The sequence below is a fragment of the Diabrotica virgifera genome, chromosome 9, assembly GCF_917563875.1.
Source record: "Diabrotica virgifera virgifera chromosome 9, PGI_DIABVI_V3a".
Classification (NCBI taxonomy): domain Eukaryota; kingdom Metazoa; phylum Arthropoda; class Insecta; order Coleoptera; family Chrysomelidae; genus Diabrotica; species Diabrotica virgifera.
In genome coordinates, this window is record NC_065451.1 from 192,941,791 (window position 1) to 192,959,894 (window position 18,104).

The 18,104-nt window shown below is 34.7% G+C and overlaps 1 protein-coding gene across 50 annotated transcripts in view; it reads left to right on the plus strand.

The window, feature by feature from the left end:
- Positions 1 to 1,342: 1,342 nt before the first annotated feature.
- The window catches only part of LOC114337907 (titin), a 213,688-nt gene continuing 196,926 nt past the window's right edge, over positions 1,343 to 18,104 (plus strand). For 44 of the 50 annotated variants that reach the window (XM_050662773.1, XM_050662771.1, XM_050662781.1 and 41 more), the window contains exon 1: positions 1,343 to 1,696. In XM_050662773.1, the coding sequence (XP_050518730.1) occupies positions 1,561 to 1,696 (136 nt within the window). In that variant the 5' untranslated portion in view covers positions 1,343 to 1,560. The remainder of the gene's footprint in view (positions 1,697 to 18,104) is intronic. The other 6 variants (XM_050662815.1, XM_050662819.1, XM_050662818.1 and 3 more) reach the window with 1 other exon arrangement.

An 18,104-nucleotide genomic window follows, 5' to 3' on the forward strand; every position in this document is an offset into this window, starting at 1 on the left:
TTTGCACCGAGCTCAAATGCACCGTTATATAGATTTTTTATAAGTCCGACTCTGTACGTTATTTTTTCTTCCAAATTTGCAGTCACATTGAGGACATGTTAGGCAATTAGGCCTAGAAAAAGAAATTAAATCACCAAAAAAACAAAAAAGTTATTTTTAACTAAAAAATGTACTCCTTTATTTCGGCCTACAGTGTATTTTTGGATGAAACCTACAAAGAAATATTTTTGATCCAAATAAATAACTGTATACAAAGTGTTGCATTTTTTTGGTCATCAACTCATCAGTATATTTTGGTCCCAATAACCTAATCTCAATCGATGTTCCAACAGTTATAACTTATCCTTTATAATAAATACAGGGTGTAACAAAAAGCTAAGTCATAAATTAAAAAAATCACATCTTCTGGGACCATAAATAGTTTAATTGAACCCAACTTACCTCAATACAAATGTACACATAAAAAAGTTACAGTCCTTTGAATTTACAAAATTGGAAAGCTGTTAGAGATTTCATATTGAAAATAGACATGCGGCATTCTTATGGCAGAAACGTCTTAAAAAAATAACAGAGAAATTTGTGCGCCCATAAAAATGTTATGGTGATTTTGATCTCTTAAACCCCACCCCCCCCCCCCCAAATGCTTGTGTAAGTTCCAATTAAATTATTATTGTAGTATCATTAGTTAAACAGCACAATTGTGTCTCTTAGTTCTTTTTCGATAAGCCAGTTTTTATCAAGAAATATCGAAAAAATCCACCACATATTTTAAATGATTAGGTAAATAATATTATAGAGGCCTGGAAACTTTTTTTAAAAACATTGTGATTAATGGCACCACAATAATAATTTAATTGGAACGTACACAAACATTTGGGGGGGGGCTTAAGGGAACAAAACCCCCATAAATTTTTAGGGGGTGCACAAATTCCACTATTCTTTTTTTTTAGATGTTCCTGTCTTAAGAATGCTACATGTCCTTCACAATATGAAATCTGTAACACTTTTCCGATAAATTGGAAAAACTCGATTTTCATTTTGTAACTTCAAAGGGCTATACCTTTATTATATACACATTTGTACTAAGGTAATTTAGGTTTAATCGAACTATTTTTAGTCCCAGAATATGTGATTTAATTTATGACTTCCTTTTTGTTACACCCTGTACATGAAGTAAAATATTGTGTATATAATTTACTTCGAATACCGTTAATATCGTTATTTCCAATCTGTATAACTGTCCCATCCCGAATACCCACATAACACTCTAGGGGCTATTTTAAGACGCTGGAAACATTTCAGCCCCCCCACCAAAAATTTCAGGGGCGCCCGAGGCGGGAGACGTCCGCACAGCCATTCTTCGCTCGCAATTTGCAAACGACCGACGTCTTGGTAGAGATATCGGGTATGATGACTTGAACTTCTGCTAAATGAGCCAGTGGAAGGCAAACGAAACCCAAAAAGAGATAATAGTAGACTCTTTTAGCGCGTTGTGATTTTTGTGTTTTTTGTGATTTTCTTAATTTTTCTTCGATTTGTGTGATTTTGTGGTGAAACGAGATGAATCGGCAGCAACAGCAAGGTTCCCAGACTCAACAGAGTCAGAGTCAAATGCAACAGAGTCAGACCCAGCACACTCAAAGGATGACTCGAACGGAACAACATGTCACTCGGCAAGTTACCGGACATATATCAGGTCAGAAGCTTTTACATTATTTTCTGGCTTTTTGAGCATACTCTAATGATCCATCGCTTGCCTTTCATCCATAGTTCATTGTCAGCATTTCCGATACCTACCCTTAAAGCGAGAATGTGCTATCAAATCCATTTAATCGCACGTTTATGTATAGTACTACCAGCTATCTAAGAATCAAGGGATTACGATTAACAAGGAATCTACCTGCTTTAAAAAATGATCCCTTGTTGATTTAATTTCACACCTTGAACAATAGCACCCAGCTGAGCTAAATAATGAGTCTCTTAGATAGATAGTACTACTATATGTTTATACCTTGAGACTGAAGTTTTGCAATACATTTCTTTTTAAATTTATGTTTTTAAGACAAAAATATAGTACCTATACAAAAAAAAAGTATCAAAAATAAAGCCTACTGTCAGACAAATGTATCATACCTTCTAACTACCTACTAATTTAAGCTCTTGTACATATAAAAGCTAACACTAACGTATCTTATGCCTGTTGTAGTTACATTTAATTATAAAGAAAACATAAAAAAATGGAACCAACTCTTTTACCAGAATTGAACTCAAGGGATAACTTAATAACTTTGGACAATGCTAAATCTCATTCAGATAAATTTTTTTATTGGCAAAATGTTGCGCATACTAATTTTTTTAAAAACTACACAATGTAATATATTCCAGAATTTTGTATATATTCCAGACATGTATACATACAGAGTGGATTGAAGTCTGAAAATGCACATCTATCTCTTAAATGGATAGCCCAATTATACAAAACCAGGGATACACCTATTTTGCAATATATGATGATTTGAAATTTGACGTTTGTAAGGTTGCCAGATTTACCATTTTTCTGATGTCATTAGTCACTTTCTTCTTCTTCTTAGGGTGCCTGTCCGTTCCTAACGTTGGCGATCATTCTGGCTATGATGACTTTGTTAGTTGCTACACGGAATAGTTGTGTTGAGGTCTTTCTGTACCATGCTCTCAGGTTAGCAAGCCAGGATTATTGTTCTTCGTCCTGGGGCCCTTTTCTTTCAATTTTACTTTGTAAAATGCACTGGAGTAGCTCGTATTTGCCTTGATTTCTCATTATATGCCCCAAGTACTGCAGCGTACGGCCCTTCACGATGTTGACTAAATCTGCGGTTGTGTTCATCCTCCGTAGTACTTCTTCATTGGTGACTTTGTCTGTCCATGGTATCTTCAGGATCCTTCTGTAACCATAGCTCAAAAGTTTGAAGTTTTGATAGAGTTTCCGCCTTCAATGTCCACGTTTCTACTCCGTATAGAAACACTGAGTACACGTAACATTTAAGGAGCCTTATTATTGTTTTTAGAGTGATGTCGTGGCTCTTGAACACAGAGCTCATTGTCAAGAATGCACTCTTTGCCTTTCCGATGCGACATTTAATCTCTTGAGTATTGTCCCATGACTCATTGATTATAGTTCCCAAATGATTGTATTGTGAGACACGTTCAATTCTCATTTGGTTCACATACAGATTTACTCCAGTTATGTTTTGCTTGCTGATGATTATCAGCTTGGTTTTGCTGGTGTTTATATCTAGTCCATATGTTCTACTGGTTTCAGTTATTTTATTCATTAAGTTTTGCAGTCCTTCTATGGTATTGGAAAACACTATTGTATCATCTGCAAATCGCAGGTTACTGAGCTTGACTCCATTTATTGAGATGCCTTCATTAATATCTTTTATAGCCTCTTCAAAAATGTGCTCTGAGTACAGATTGAATATCAGCGGTGAAATTATGTATCCCTGTCTCACTCCCCTTAAGATTTTGACCTGATCTGTATATTCTCCATCTATTCGGAGCACTGCTGATTGATTCCAATACCGGTTAGCTATTATTTTCAGGTCTCTTCCGTCAATCCCTGTCCTCTTCAGCACTTCCATCATTTGTTCATGTCGGACTCTATCGAAAGCCTTTTTGTAGTCAATCAGGCATGCAAAAACATCACAGCTGACATCTCTACATTTCTGAAACAACACCTGCACGCTAAGTAAAGCCTCCCTCGTACCAACGGCGTTCACAAATCCAAACTGATTGGGGGCAATTTGTTCTTCGCATTTTCGGTAAATTCTATTATGGATGACCTTTAAAAACAGCTTGAGAAGATGGCTCATTAGGCTTATGGTCCTATAGTCTTCACAAACTTTTGCCCCTGGTTTTTTGGGCAACGGTACAAACTCAGATTTGAGCCACTCTGCTGGTATTTTTCCTGCCTTGTATATGTCATTAAATATTTCAGCTATTATTTTTATTTGTGCTCCATCTAATAGCTTTAGCAGTTCTGCAGGTATTTCATCAAGTCCCGGTGCCTTTCCATCCTTCATTTGTCTGATGGCTGTGGTTACTTCTTCTGGTAGGATTTCTGGTAGGATTCTTAGTCACTTTGGTTTTTTAAAAGCAACACCCTGTATATTGTACCTGTATTGAAATCTTAACTTCAATACCAGTTCAACCGTATACAATATTTTCGATTTTATGTAGTCAGCAACATCTTAAAAAGATAATAAAAAAGCTAATCGCCTCGATAAATTTTTTGTTTCAAACTATGTACAACCAGTAGCGGATCTAGACATTTGTCTGGGGGCGGGAAATTTACCGTGGGGGCGGGGGATTTCAAATTCCAATGAAACACAAACCAAAATACATAAAAAAGATAAACCAAAACTATATAAAATAGATAAATATTAACTTATACATTAAGTTCTCTTCATTTTTCTTCATTTTTCTTCTTCTTCTTCATGTGCGTCATCCTTTAAGAACATTGGCGATCATCATGGCCCATTTTATCCATTTTACATGATTTTCGTATCTAGTGTTTTTTGGATTAAATTTGTATGTCTATGGTTTAAATGTCAAGTCAGCTAATATATTTTTATGTTTGAATAATTTTTCTCTTTAATTTTGTACCTTGTTATCTGCCAAATGCTGTAGATCCGCCACTGTGCATAACTAAATTTGAACATATTTTGCTAAATTAATGTCTACCTAATCTAGTGTTTAAATTGTGCTTTGTTGTTAATTTGAAAGTATCCTAAACGATGGTTGAATGTGTCTTTTACATTTTTCCATGTTTTTCTAGAAATTAATATGAATTTATCCATAATTGTTTGCCTTAGCTCTGCAACACTTACTGCTCTAGTTTTCTAAATTCTGCTTTTCAAGTATCCCAAATAAAAATAATCTTTAGGATTCAAATCGGGTGAACGAAGAGGCTATTCAATACTACCAAATCTATCAATCCATCGTACGGAAAATGTCTGCTAGAAATAACGTCGTACATTTACACCAAAATGAGCTGAAGCTCCATCTTGCTGAATTCATATATTTTTCAGGGTAGGACCGTTAAAAAACGGCCCAATGAAGTGAGTACCTACTATACCCGACCGTACATTTAGCTTTTGTGGTCTTTGAGTATGGTTTTCACGTATCTAATGTGGCTTTACCTCACGCCGCGCCGTCAGGATTATTTTCAGGGGGGTGCATATGAATTTATGCATACTATTAACCAATATAAAATATAGAACTGTACATGCATAGCTATGTACTTTCTGGGAGGGGGGACACCCCCTTGCACACCAGTGTCTGGGTCCATGCTCCAATATCTACCTCTAATTGTGGCAAGATAGATATGAAGGGGATTTAACGGCCTGTACTGGAATTCAAAGGCAGAATTAAGGATTACAAACAGTTTCTAAACAGAACAAATAAACATAAGTAACGGCGTGAGACAGGACTGCATCCTCTCCCCTCCCCGTACTGTACATTGGTCTGTACATTAACAACACAAAAACCAAATTAATGACAATCAGCAGATAATCAGCAGTCAGTTTTTCCAAAAAATCAATCAATTGATATTTGAACTATTCCTTTCAGTTTTTGGAAACAACCAATAATTATTATTAATATTACCTTTCTCCATTTCTGTATGGAATAATATACCCTGTTGTAACGCCAATGTAGATTGTATTAATTAACTAGATTTTCACACTAGGTAAAATGGGGTAATGTTTAATCTGTATTTTAATGGTTAAATAATTATTTTTTTAATAACAATATTCTAAATGAAAGGACTTCTGTGATAGGTTATATTTTTTAAGTATCATTACTAATGACATTAATATTTAATCTCCATACGACCTAAATGGCACGCAAATATTAATCGAATGGTAAGGTGGTTAGTCATTTAATATAATAATCTATTTTTTATCTATAATACTACATTCCTTTGCAGTTTGCACATCATTATAAAAGACAATAAGTCAGTAATGATAATCTGTAGTAGTGTTTATGTGTTACATCTATTTGTATTTTATTAATTAGTAAAATGATGACCATACAAGACGAACATAACATAACATAACGAAAACAACAAAATAGAAAAAAATACTTTAATTTTTATGCGGAAAATAAAAACATATCAAGAGAAAAGTAATCCAATTGTTTGCAGTATGACTGGTGAATACCACACTGCTTCTGAGAAAAATGGTATTTCTAGTACTACCAGCTTTTTAAGGGACTCATTGATGTTGGGGGGACTAATAAAACGGGTAGATCCCTTGTTTATAGCATTTCACACCGCGAACAATGGTACCCCGCTGAGCTGAATATGAATGAGTCTCTTAGATAGCTGCATATAAACATCGTGGAAACTAGAATGACACAATAATCAAAACTACAATCTACTAGTAGCAAGAAAAGAAGAATATTGTAAAATATGACAAGTAAAGCTAACAATAAATAAATTAAATTCTTCTTCTTAGATTTCTATCGTCCATTTTTAGACATGACTCTCCCAACTTCTTCCATCGATTTCTACCCTGAGCAACATACTTTAAATTTGTCCCGGCTATTTTTTATGTCATCTACTCATCTAATCTGTGGTCTTTTTCTTGATCGTCTACCCTGTGGAACGGTCTCTAATATTAATTATACTGTGGCGTTCCAACGTTGTTCTTTTTGTTTAGTTAGAACTGTGGCCTGTGAAGTTCCACTCCAGTTTGGCAATCTTTGTTCTTAACCAGCAATTCCCCTTTTTATCTGGCAGTCGTATACTTAACATTGCACTTTTCATTGCTCTCTTTGTTGCGTCCAGTTTGTTTATATTTGCCTTAACTAGAGTTTACAAGTTAAGAAGTTTGACATCCATATATCATGAGGAAGAGTCCACTGGTTGAACACTTTGCTCCCCAAGTATCAGGTACTTTGCGTTTCTTAAGTAAGTTTCCCAACTGAGTTTTCCAAATCCTGCCTATGACAGTCTTATTCTTCTAGTAATTTCCGCGCTTTAACTCTCTTTGTCAAGTTTCAAAATTTGGCCTAGGTTCTGGTATTCTTGGACTTATTCTATCTCTTTGCCATTTATAGATATGTATCTTCTGTTGTCTATGTTTGTCTTTGTTTTTATCATATTCATTTTTAGTCCGACTTATTGGGAGCTGTCTGCAAGTTCCTCCACCATAGTTTGTAAATACTTCCTCGAATGTGTTCGGTATAATCTGAGGTGGTTTAACTTGTTGCCATTGACATTGATGCAAATGTTAACTAATTCCTTAGCTTCCTGCATCTAAAATATATCCTTAATAATAGCTTGTTTTAGGACCCACATTTCGACGCTGTCAAATGTCTTTTCATAGTTTATAAAGGCAAGAAATACGGGCAGTTGGTATTCATTTGCCTTCTTTATCAATGTCCCCATTATCAGCAGATGGTTTATATAATGTAGATACTATATCCTTTGCGGAAGCCACTCTATTTTACCGGTTGGCAATGAATCATTAAATGAATTAAAAAAGTAAGTTAAATAATTTGATTCTTATGATGAGGAACTGGTTCAGCTGTATAACATTACATAAAAAATATTAAATAATATGCTACTTTCTAAAAAGACTCCATCAATTTGAATGCCTATAAGCACCATCCGGGATAAAATTATGAACGAAGACATATATGTATTTGAAGATTACATTGTGTAGGCAGTATCCAGGGAGAACACATAATGATTAATCTGATTGCAGTTTTCTGAAACTCTGAAGAATATTTTTGTGTAGCATATGCTGTTCCATATTCGAGCATCTTCCGCGATGCTGTCTTTTTGCATACCTTAGAATAGTTCTGGTTCGATAAACAGAGTATCAACTCCTTTAGCAAAATATCAACAATTCTTATGCCCTGACACCCATAACAAATTTACTTTTTTATGCTTAACATGTTGCTAAGGAACTGTTTGAAGTTCCAACCTGTTATAAATCGACAAATTGTACGTATTCAGTTGACAACAACGATGAACTTTTTGTATATTTATTACACGTATCCCCATCAAATTTATTTCCTCCGCTACTGACTGGCAAAAGTACAAAATTGCATAGTTTTGAGCTTTGCCATTGGTCCAGCCAACGTTTTCGGTTTTAAAAATAACTTGCGAAAAATGTTTTCTCGGTTAGAATTACCTCATTTCCACTGACTAATACCGTGAGTTTTGATTGCGACCTGCGCCGTAGTAACAAGTGCCAGTAAAGTTTTGCAGCTCAAAAAACCAACAAGCGAAGACATTTACAGATAATAAATAAATAAATAAATAATAAACTTACTTATTTATTTATAACCTCTACTAAAATCCCAATAAGGATGCACAAGAAATAAACAAACCAAGACACGTTAAATGCTACTAGAGGCACTCCCGAATCATAATTTATAATGTATAAACTTTGTAAATCATGATTTGGGATTTACAATGTATTGTTATGCTCTTTTTCTACTTTATCTCTTTTATTAGATTGATTAGCAAATTCTTAATTTAATTAATTACTCAATTATTTTAATTTCTGCCTATGTAAAAACAAAACCAAATTCAAATTAAATTTTCTAATAAACTTTATTCTTAGGGCTAATTTTGTATTCGATGTGGCCTTTGATTTGTGGCCTCTACCTTTGATTTGTGGCTTCTAGTATTTCTGGTTGCTTACTCCTTCCAGGATAAAACAGGGAAATTAAACACATTCAATATCATATAAATGTAATTTATTATTTATTTATCCAATATGCTGTATAAATAAGATTTGAAAAAAATACTAAAATCTAAATTTCTTGCAACAATTTCTTACTTAATAAATCAAGCTTTAATTCTGATGTGTCCTTGTTTTAACAAAACAATAATCCTTGAAAAAAATTATTTAAATAAATTATTGTTTATTCATACTAAATTTAATAAAATTTACTTTTCTCCTTTTGAATTGATTACTTAAAGTTGGAATGACTAACTGAGTTATAGAACTGTTCAATACAAAAAAAATAATGAGCATATTATATGGTGTGGATATAAACAAGCTCTCTCCGTTTCGACAAATGATTTGATTAACCTTTTTGTTTCTTCACTCCTTCGTTTCCCAGATTGCGTTGTCCTTTATTCTCCCACACGTACTCTTTTGATGTTGCGAAAAGGTCCCTCTCGTCCAAACTGCTTCAAAAACAAACAAAACCAGGACTCGCTCGAATTCTCCACTCAGTTTTCTTCTTACTCAATATCTTGTGCAAATAGATACCAAGCAGCTACTCGTTCTAGACAGAACAAAGGAATCTTCCTCGGACACAGGAGAATTTTACTTCTCAACCGGTCAACAATTTCGTTTCAACTTGATTCTGCTCGCAAAGGCCGATTTCACCACTTTACACTGACTTCTCACTTTTCAAAAACTGGACTGCTCTCTTCCGATATTCATCACACAGTCTCTATCTTTTCTCTCTGAAATTCCGACTCCACATTCTCATCCCTTCCATCGATCTTTCTCTACCAATCAAAAACAACATTACTTTCCTTTCTTAAGAAAACTAACTTAATTTGTATCCAACTTTCCATTTTGTTAAAATTCTAAGAGACATCAAATTACTATCGTTTTTTCAAAAAACTAAACAAAAGGCCTTACATTCTAAACTCAATAAAATTTGTTTATCGTTTAAACCTTCTACAAAATATTTACAAAAATCCTATTGATGTTCACAAAACGAAATAACATGCACTTTCCAATATTTTCGAACCATTGTCTGTAAATCCTTTCAAAAAACCCATTAACGAAAACCACATTAACAATTTCACCTTCCCCGAAAAAGCACTGTTTATTAACTAAATTAGACTCTATACAATTTTTGGTCATATACAGGGTGAAGAAAATCTACGATCTCGTGGTCCCTGATATAAATTTATTTTCTGAATTTTCCAAAAAAACATTCTACAACAGTATATACATTGTAAATTATAATTTGAGAGTGCTCCTCGTAATATTCAACGAGTCTTGGTTTTGTTTGGTTGGGTTTGTTTATTTTTAGTGCATCTTTATTGTGATTCTAGTATAGAACTCTTCCCTCAAGAGTGCACAGAGAGACCCGATTTCAAGAATAACCGTTTCTACTCATGGTCCTTTCATGGTATTTAGGTCCTTTAATGATATGACCAAACTGATTTGTAATTCTTTAAATTATGTTCAATAGTTCTTTCTCTGTACCTATTCATCAGCCTAGGCACCTTCTCGTTTTTGGTGTGTGTTCAATATATCTTCATAATTCTACTACAGCACTGGTTCTTAAATTATTTCAGCCTTTTTATTGTTGTTGCAGTTCAGGTCTGGAATCCTTATAGATCCAGAAATGACCAAATTCATAGAGATAATAATTCATAAGCAAGTAAATGCTTAGAATGCTCACAAATCTGTAGAATGGTGGAGGAATTCACCAGGGCAAAGGCAGTAGTTGAAACATTTCATTATCGAGCATTCGCCAAAATTTACAGCAGACCTAATAAGCAAAGATAGGAAAATAGTCAAAGCCTTAGTAGGTTTGTTAACAGGGCACTTAAAGCTGAATAGGCAGTTAAAGCTGATGGAATTGGCATATGATGACTATGCAGACTGTCACCTAGAGGAAGAAACCGGAGAGTTCATTTTGTGTCAGTGTGATAGCCTGGCAAATGTGCGGTTCTTTACATTAGGCGAAGAAGAGAAAAAAAGCCACATGGAAGGTTCAGTCTCGAAGCTATTAGATCTTTTAAAAATGATCAGTCTAGAGAATGTAATCTAGGATTTGAGGACCACAATAGATCTAAAATGGTCGCAGTGGAATAGGCCTATCATTGAATCTATCTATCTAAATGCTTAGAATACCGATTAACTAGCCTAATGAGCCACTGCTTTGAGAATATTTCAGAGCAGAATCAGACACAAATGAGAAAAAAAAATTTGAACAGACGCAGTTAAGTTTAGAAACGCGCTCAGGACCAAGGAAACAATATTTTCGCTGAACGTTCTGTAGAAGGAGTGATGTGATCACAGGAAAGACGTTTTACGTGTTTTGTGCACTTTCTATAATCAACATGTCAGAGTAGAACTTAAACAGAAAATGAACAGGTGCAATTTTTGGCCAGTACTGTTGAATTGAGTAGAAGCATGGATGCTAAAATAACCAATGATCAGCCGCATTGAAGCATTACAAATACGGATACATAGAAGACTGTTTAAGATTCTTTGGAGAGTACACATGACTAATACTAAGAAGAACCAGAAAGGATAGATAGTTACTAAAGACTGCTCATTATGCAGCCTTCTGCGTCCAAAAATGAACATAAGCCTCTCCTAATTTCTTCCAGTTCTGCCATCGTATAGGTGGTCTACTTCTGCTTCTTCTGTGTGCTCGAGGTTTCCACACTGTAACTTTTTGGGTTCACAGCCCGTCATTCTTTCTGCCTCATGACCCACCCAGTTCAACTTCGGCCATACTATGCCCACTTTGACTATCTTTGAGAGTCAGTCCAAGCAATGACCGTTCCATTCTTCTTTGGTCGAACTTATCCGTTTTCAAATAATTTGCTACTTTGCTCTTGCAGAGGTCTAACAGATTTCCATATGTGGCCCATGCTAAAGTATTCTTCTTTGCAGCTCATCGGCTTGATTGTCCTTAGCAATATGGATTTCATGACCTAAGTATATATATTTATATAAACTTACATATAGAAAAATATCATGTTCGTGACATATCGACTCATCCAGCGAAGACTGTACTAACTCATTTTTTTAAGTTTTCGAATACAGCAAGATAAAGTTTTGATTGATGCAAAAAATCAGGGGTTCTTATTTACTAAATTGATTTTATATTTTTCCATTGTGTTTACCGTATTGTTCCACTTGTGCTTTTGAGCATGTCAATTTTTTTTATTTATATGGTTTTTGAAGAGTCAGTACAGTATTCGCTGGAAAAAATCGGGAAAATCCTGGATACTTATTTATACTTATAAAATACACCTTCTATTCACACGTATTATTTTTAATAGAAATTTATAGGCTGTACAACTTTTATAACGTAAAAAATGTTGTTCATGTAGGCGTACTTTACTTAACCTTAAAATGCCAAAACTATACTAACTCACGAGACAACGACGCTTCCGTTCGGAATGCCGAGGAAGACTATACTAACTTTCGAGATAGGATAGTTTTCTTTTATAATGTATAGATATACAAGTTAGTACAATATCGAAGTGCAAAATTGGTTGCCTAAACGTGAACAAATTAACTTAGAACTTTGTTCGTTGAAAGGCATCATGGTTATCTAATTTTTCAGTGGTGTAACTCAAAAACGCCAAAAATTGAGTTAGTACAGTCTTCATTGGACGAGTCGATATGTTGAGAGGAGATAGATATACATATATAATACTGCAGTTAATTCTCAAAGAAAAAATAGAAGGTTGAATAAGTATAGGTAGAAATCAAGCTTCTTGGCTGAGAAACCATCAAAGTATGACCAAAATATTTCACAGAAAGTTATTATAGAGTTGATACCCTTTGGAACTCGTAAATATGGGTTATTGAAGCACCTTCCAATACTTGACTTCAAATCACCAAAATTCAGACTTGTTCCTCTTTGGAACTGGTGTATTGATATATAATTGATTCTGGTAACAGAAATTCTTCACCGTTTTATAGACATCTACAATTGAAATACCCAATACTAATAAAATAAATTATTTACTGCCTTGTGAAAATTGATTTTGGCTCTTGGTCAAAAATGTGGAAAATGTTAATTCCAAATATTTACTTCACAGAAAATTTAAGATTAGAAATTCAGTCGGAATTCCAACGGATAATCGGTTACCAAAAATAACACGTGTGTGTGATAATTAAAATCATATGAGTCATTTATAATTTAATACATTTTATAATAACTCTTGGATGCCATTCAATACTTTTTGGAGCAAACGCAAACGGGAAACTAAATAAAAAAGGTGTAATGCGAAATTTTACCAACATCAGTGAAAAATCAACACGAAAAATGTTGACAGAAACCATCCAATATTTTCTTCTTTATTAAAATCAAGTTATTCTTTATCTACATACTTTAAATTTAATTTCTTGTTCTTTTCATTTTTTAAGATTGGATCGTAAAATTTAATTGTTATATTTTTGTATACTATTTCTTATCACTATATGACTAACGTTGATATTTTTGTGTTTTTTAATAACTCTTCATTCAAAGGCTCTTCTACGGCTACTACTTATCATTTATCGTCCCACACATTAGTCATATACTTAATTATGATCATTCAGTGGTGGATCTACGAGGAGGGAAAATGTGGAAATCCCCCCCACCATCAAGGTCCAAAATTATAGGAACTTACGCATATAACTAAGCTAACCTAACTAAGCATAAACTAACTAAGCGAACTATATCATGCGGCTGTAAATAACACAATGATTGTTAATATGCTGGGCAACATGAGAGCCAACGATCGACAAGCGGTCTTGGCAGTTTAAGAAGAAGAAGGCATATAATAAGTTGCTGTTTTTGGGTTTATTTTTTTTGTCTTTTGGTTGGTGTTTTTTTGGAAGTTCCCCCTCCCCTCATAAGACTTCTAATTTCATATCTATGCAGTCATTGTTTTACCACATGTGTAGTTTAAGCCAAGCCGCACACCAAAGAAACATGAAACGAAAAACATGTTTCATGAAACTAAAACACTGCTAAACAAATCTCAAAGTCCACCTACCAATGAAACGAGTGTGATTCATGCTCATGACACATTTTTATTTTCGGAGATTTTCATAAATGGCCGGACGTATATTTGTTTAGCAGTGGTTTATTTCCATGAAACGTAATTTACGTTTCATGTTTCTTTGATGTGCGGCCTGCCTAATACATAAGAGTTAAGACAATTATATGAAAACATATTCGTGAAGTTGTTTCATCGTGTTTGTCTTCTCTTTCTTTAATTCAATGATCTCTGCTGTTATAGTATTTGGACAACGTCTTCTTCTTCTTTAGGTACCGTGTCTGTATTCAGACGTTGGCCGTCATCATGTTTACAATTTTCTGAAACCTCTCTCTATCGGCTGCTGCGCGAAATAATTCTTCTACTGTGCAGCCACACCATTGTCTAATATTACGCAGCCATGAAAGTTTCTTTCGACCAATCCATCTCTTTCCCTCCACTTTTCCTTGTATTATAAGGCGAAGCAGATGGTATTTAGGTCTTCGAATTATATGGCCGAATTATTCTGTTTTCTCCTATTTATGATGCTTATGAGCAGACGCTCCTGAATTAATCTCATTTGAAGAACATCTTCATCGGACGTGTGCGAAACCCACGATATCTTTAGGCTTCGTCGATAGCACCACAATTCTAATGCTTCTATTTTGTTTAGCATTGAGGTTTTTAACGTCCATGTCTCACAACCATACAATAAGATAGACCACACATAACACTTCAGGACCTTCTTTCGAATATTCATCGACAGGTTTCTGTTACATAAAACTGGTTTCCAGGTCATAAAAGCCTTCCGTGATATTTCGATCCTAGTTATTATCTCTTCATCAGAGTCACAATTTACATTTAACCAGCTGCCAAGGTACTTGAAATGATTCACCCGTTCTAACTCCTCTCCATCAAAAGAAACCTGACCGTGATCTATATTAATCTTTCCAACTACCATCCACTTTGTTTTTGAAATGTTGATTTTAAGGTCTCTCCGATAACTTGCTCCACTGACTGGATTTAGTACTGTCTGAAGATCTTGTAATTTTCAGCAAGAATGGCTGTATCGTCAGCGTATCTAATATTGTTGATTACTTCTCCGCCTGGCCTTACTCCTTCTTGTCTGTCATCCAAAGCCTCCCTAACGATTTCTTCAGAGTACAGATTAAAAAGGGTGGGTGATAAAACACAACCTTGTCGTACTCCACGTTTTATCGGTAGTTCTTCAGTACGACTGTCTCCAATTTGGATAGAAACTACTTGATTGTAATATAAATATTTCAGAAGTCTTATATCGTAGTGGTCAAGTCCTGCTGCCTGCAGGCAATCGAAAAGTGTATCATGTTGTACTCGGTCGAATGCCTTCTTGAAGTCGATGAAACAAACATAAATGTTCTTTCGGAATTCACAACTTTTTTGTAAGAGAACGCGCATACAAAATAGTGCTTCTCTAGTTCCTAGACCATTTCTAAATCCAAATTGCTTATTACCCATTCTAGTTTCGCACAGAAGGAATACTCGGTTTTGTATAATACGTAAAAGTATCTTAAGTGTGTGACTCATCAAACTGATTAGTCTAAAATCGCTACATTTGGTGGGCCTGCTTTTCTTTGGTAATGTTATAAACACTGACTCCAACCAATCATCTGGTATTTTTCCTTCGTTGTAAATTTTGTTGAAGAAAGTAGTCAAGTAGGTATGTATTTAATGTTTTCCTCATCTAAAAGTTTAAGTAGCTCAACAGGGATTTGATCTGGTCCAGGTATTTTATTGTTTTTGGCTTGTTGTATTGCTTTTATGACTTCCGACTTCAGTATACTGGGACCTCTGTCTAATTGGTTGTCACAGGTTGTATTTGGAGCATTTTCTCGAGAAGCATCGTCAAAAAGGTCACTGATGTGTCTCTCCCATTCTTGGCACTGTTGTTCGTGATCACAAATTTTTCCATCTGCGGTTTTAATACGTGAGTATTTTTCTGTTTTTTAATTCCGGAGGTATATTTAAGTTTCTTGTGGAGGTTGAAACTGTCATGCGTTTTTTGTAGATCTTCTATTTCTTTACATGAATTCTCGAGCCAGGATTCTTTGGCCTGTTTAATTTTTCTTTTTGTGAGTTTGTTAATTTCACGGTATTTGATAATATTTCTATTTTTGTATTTTCGTCGAACTTCCATCATGTCTAGAATTTCTTGGTTCATCCAGTCATTTTTCCGATGATGTTTGTGTCATCTTTTGTCCGACTTTAGCGTTAAAGTCTCCCATAAATATTGTTGTTTCGTGTTTCTTTGTAGTTTTTAGCACTTCTCATATTTGATGGTAGAATTCTTCAATTTTCTGTTCATCTGCATCTGTAGTGGGAGCATAAAGTTGGATGATATTTATATTTACAGGTTTAGCATTCAGCTGTATTAAAATTACTCTGTCTGACATTGGGATGAAGTTAGTCACATATTTACTAATATGCTGTTTCATAATTATTGCTACTTAGTTTTGATGCATATGGTCTTGATTTCCAGAAAAATAAACGGCGTATCCGTTTGCTAAGAAATTTCCTGTGTTTGGCCATCTTGTTTCACTCGTCCCCATGATAGTAATGTTTAGTCTGTCCATTTCAGAGAGTAGATTTCTCAGCTTACGCTCTTGACCAACGTAGGCGCACTTTATTTCGTATATTCGTATAAATCGCGGACGAGTGGCATGCCCTATAGCCCTATACAGAGATCGGACACCACGAAAGCACCTAAAATAAAAAAAAGCTGTCTTGGAAAAGTGCAGGATACAATTCCCGAAAATGTTCCTCTTCCCAGGTTCAAAAGAAGTCGCTCCAATAAGATCAAACACGGTAAAATGGGGGGAAATAGACAAAGACGATGCACACTGTTACTGCAGAGAAACACAAAATATGGAACATTTTTTCATATGCAGAAATTTTCCTCATTTGTGCAGCCATCCAACGTGCCCGATACTGCTCGGATACGATAAAAGTAACCATCGTCTTTATTCAGAAGGAAATTTCTTAATGTTTTGATTATCCTCCTTTCTAGACTATTAACCTTAAATTCAAATTTTCATTTTTTTTATTACGATAACCTTCATTTTCCGTAGGTTGTCTGCAATTCATGCAAAAATTCCATGCTAATTAATTTTCATTAATTACCAAACACCGAGATGTGTGAGAAACAGCTGCGTCCAAATATCGCTCATCTTAGCAAATCGTTTTGGCACCTACGTTATTATCCCGATTTTTTGGATCGCAATTTTTCGTGGGTGGTTTAAAAAATAAACAGCTGAGGCATTTATGGCTCTTGATAATTTAGGAAAGTTCTACACCTGATATTTTATTGTTGGGAAAGGTGTTAGCTTTCAGTATCAAGTTATTTATAGTCTATAAATTAAGATAAAACAAAAATACGAAGAGCTCTTTCCCACGAAGTTATATTTAAACTTATCCTACTACTACATGTCGGTTCATAACGTTCTCCGCCATTTTCCGACTACAACCGCCATTTTGTCCGGTTATTCCATAAGTCCTCTTCTATGTTTCTTTGCTCCAACTTTTTCTTGGTCTACCTCGTTGTCCCTTTCCTTCTGGTTGCCATCTTAGTATTTCCCTATTGTTGATAAGTCATCCGTGATTGTTCGCTTGATTCCCATTATTTATCTAATGTATTCGTTTGTAATTAAATCCTTTCTCTTCTAGATCTTTCTGCTACTTTTCTCTAAAAATCCATTTCCGTTGCCAGTATCCTTTCTTTCAGTGGCCATACCTCACAGCTGTATAGAGTGATACTTTTCACAATAGTCTCATATATTCTCTTTTTATTTTCTTTGCTGATGGATATTTCGTTTTGCTTCAGATGCAGCTTCACCGATGACGTCGTAATGCAGAAACGGCTGTCTGGAGATTGTGTATTGTCTCTGAATCGAAAGGAAACGTAAACTGTATTTTTCAAAAACAATAAATGCTGTATAAAAGGTATATTAAAATATACCTAAAATATACCTAAAATATAAAAAAGGTAAATATACCTTTTATACAGCATTTATTGTTTTTGTATCACATGGTATACAGCCAACTACAGGAAAACTTTTTTCCTTGTGGATTTTTGTATTTTTCACTTCTATCTTTACTCGGATTTTGAGTAGTAGGAACTTTCTTTCGGACCGTTTTTCCTAGACGAATTAAAGCGGAATGTGACTGCATATTGTAGAATCCATTTCGCTTTCTTTATTCGTCGTCTCTTGTCTTATAAATTGTTAAAGTCAGAAACTAAGGATGTTACCAGAAAGAAGTTCCAACAAGAAAAGTTTTCAGATTTAAATAATTATTTATTATTATATTTGCCGGCGGTCCGGAGTTC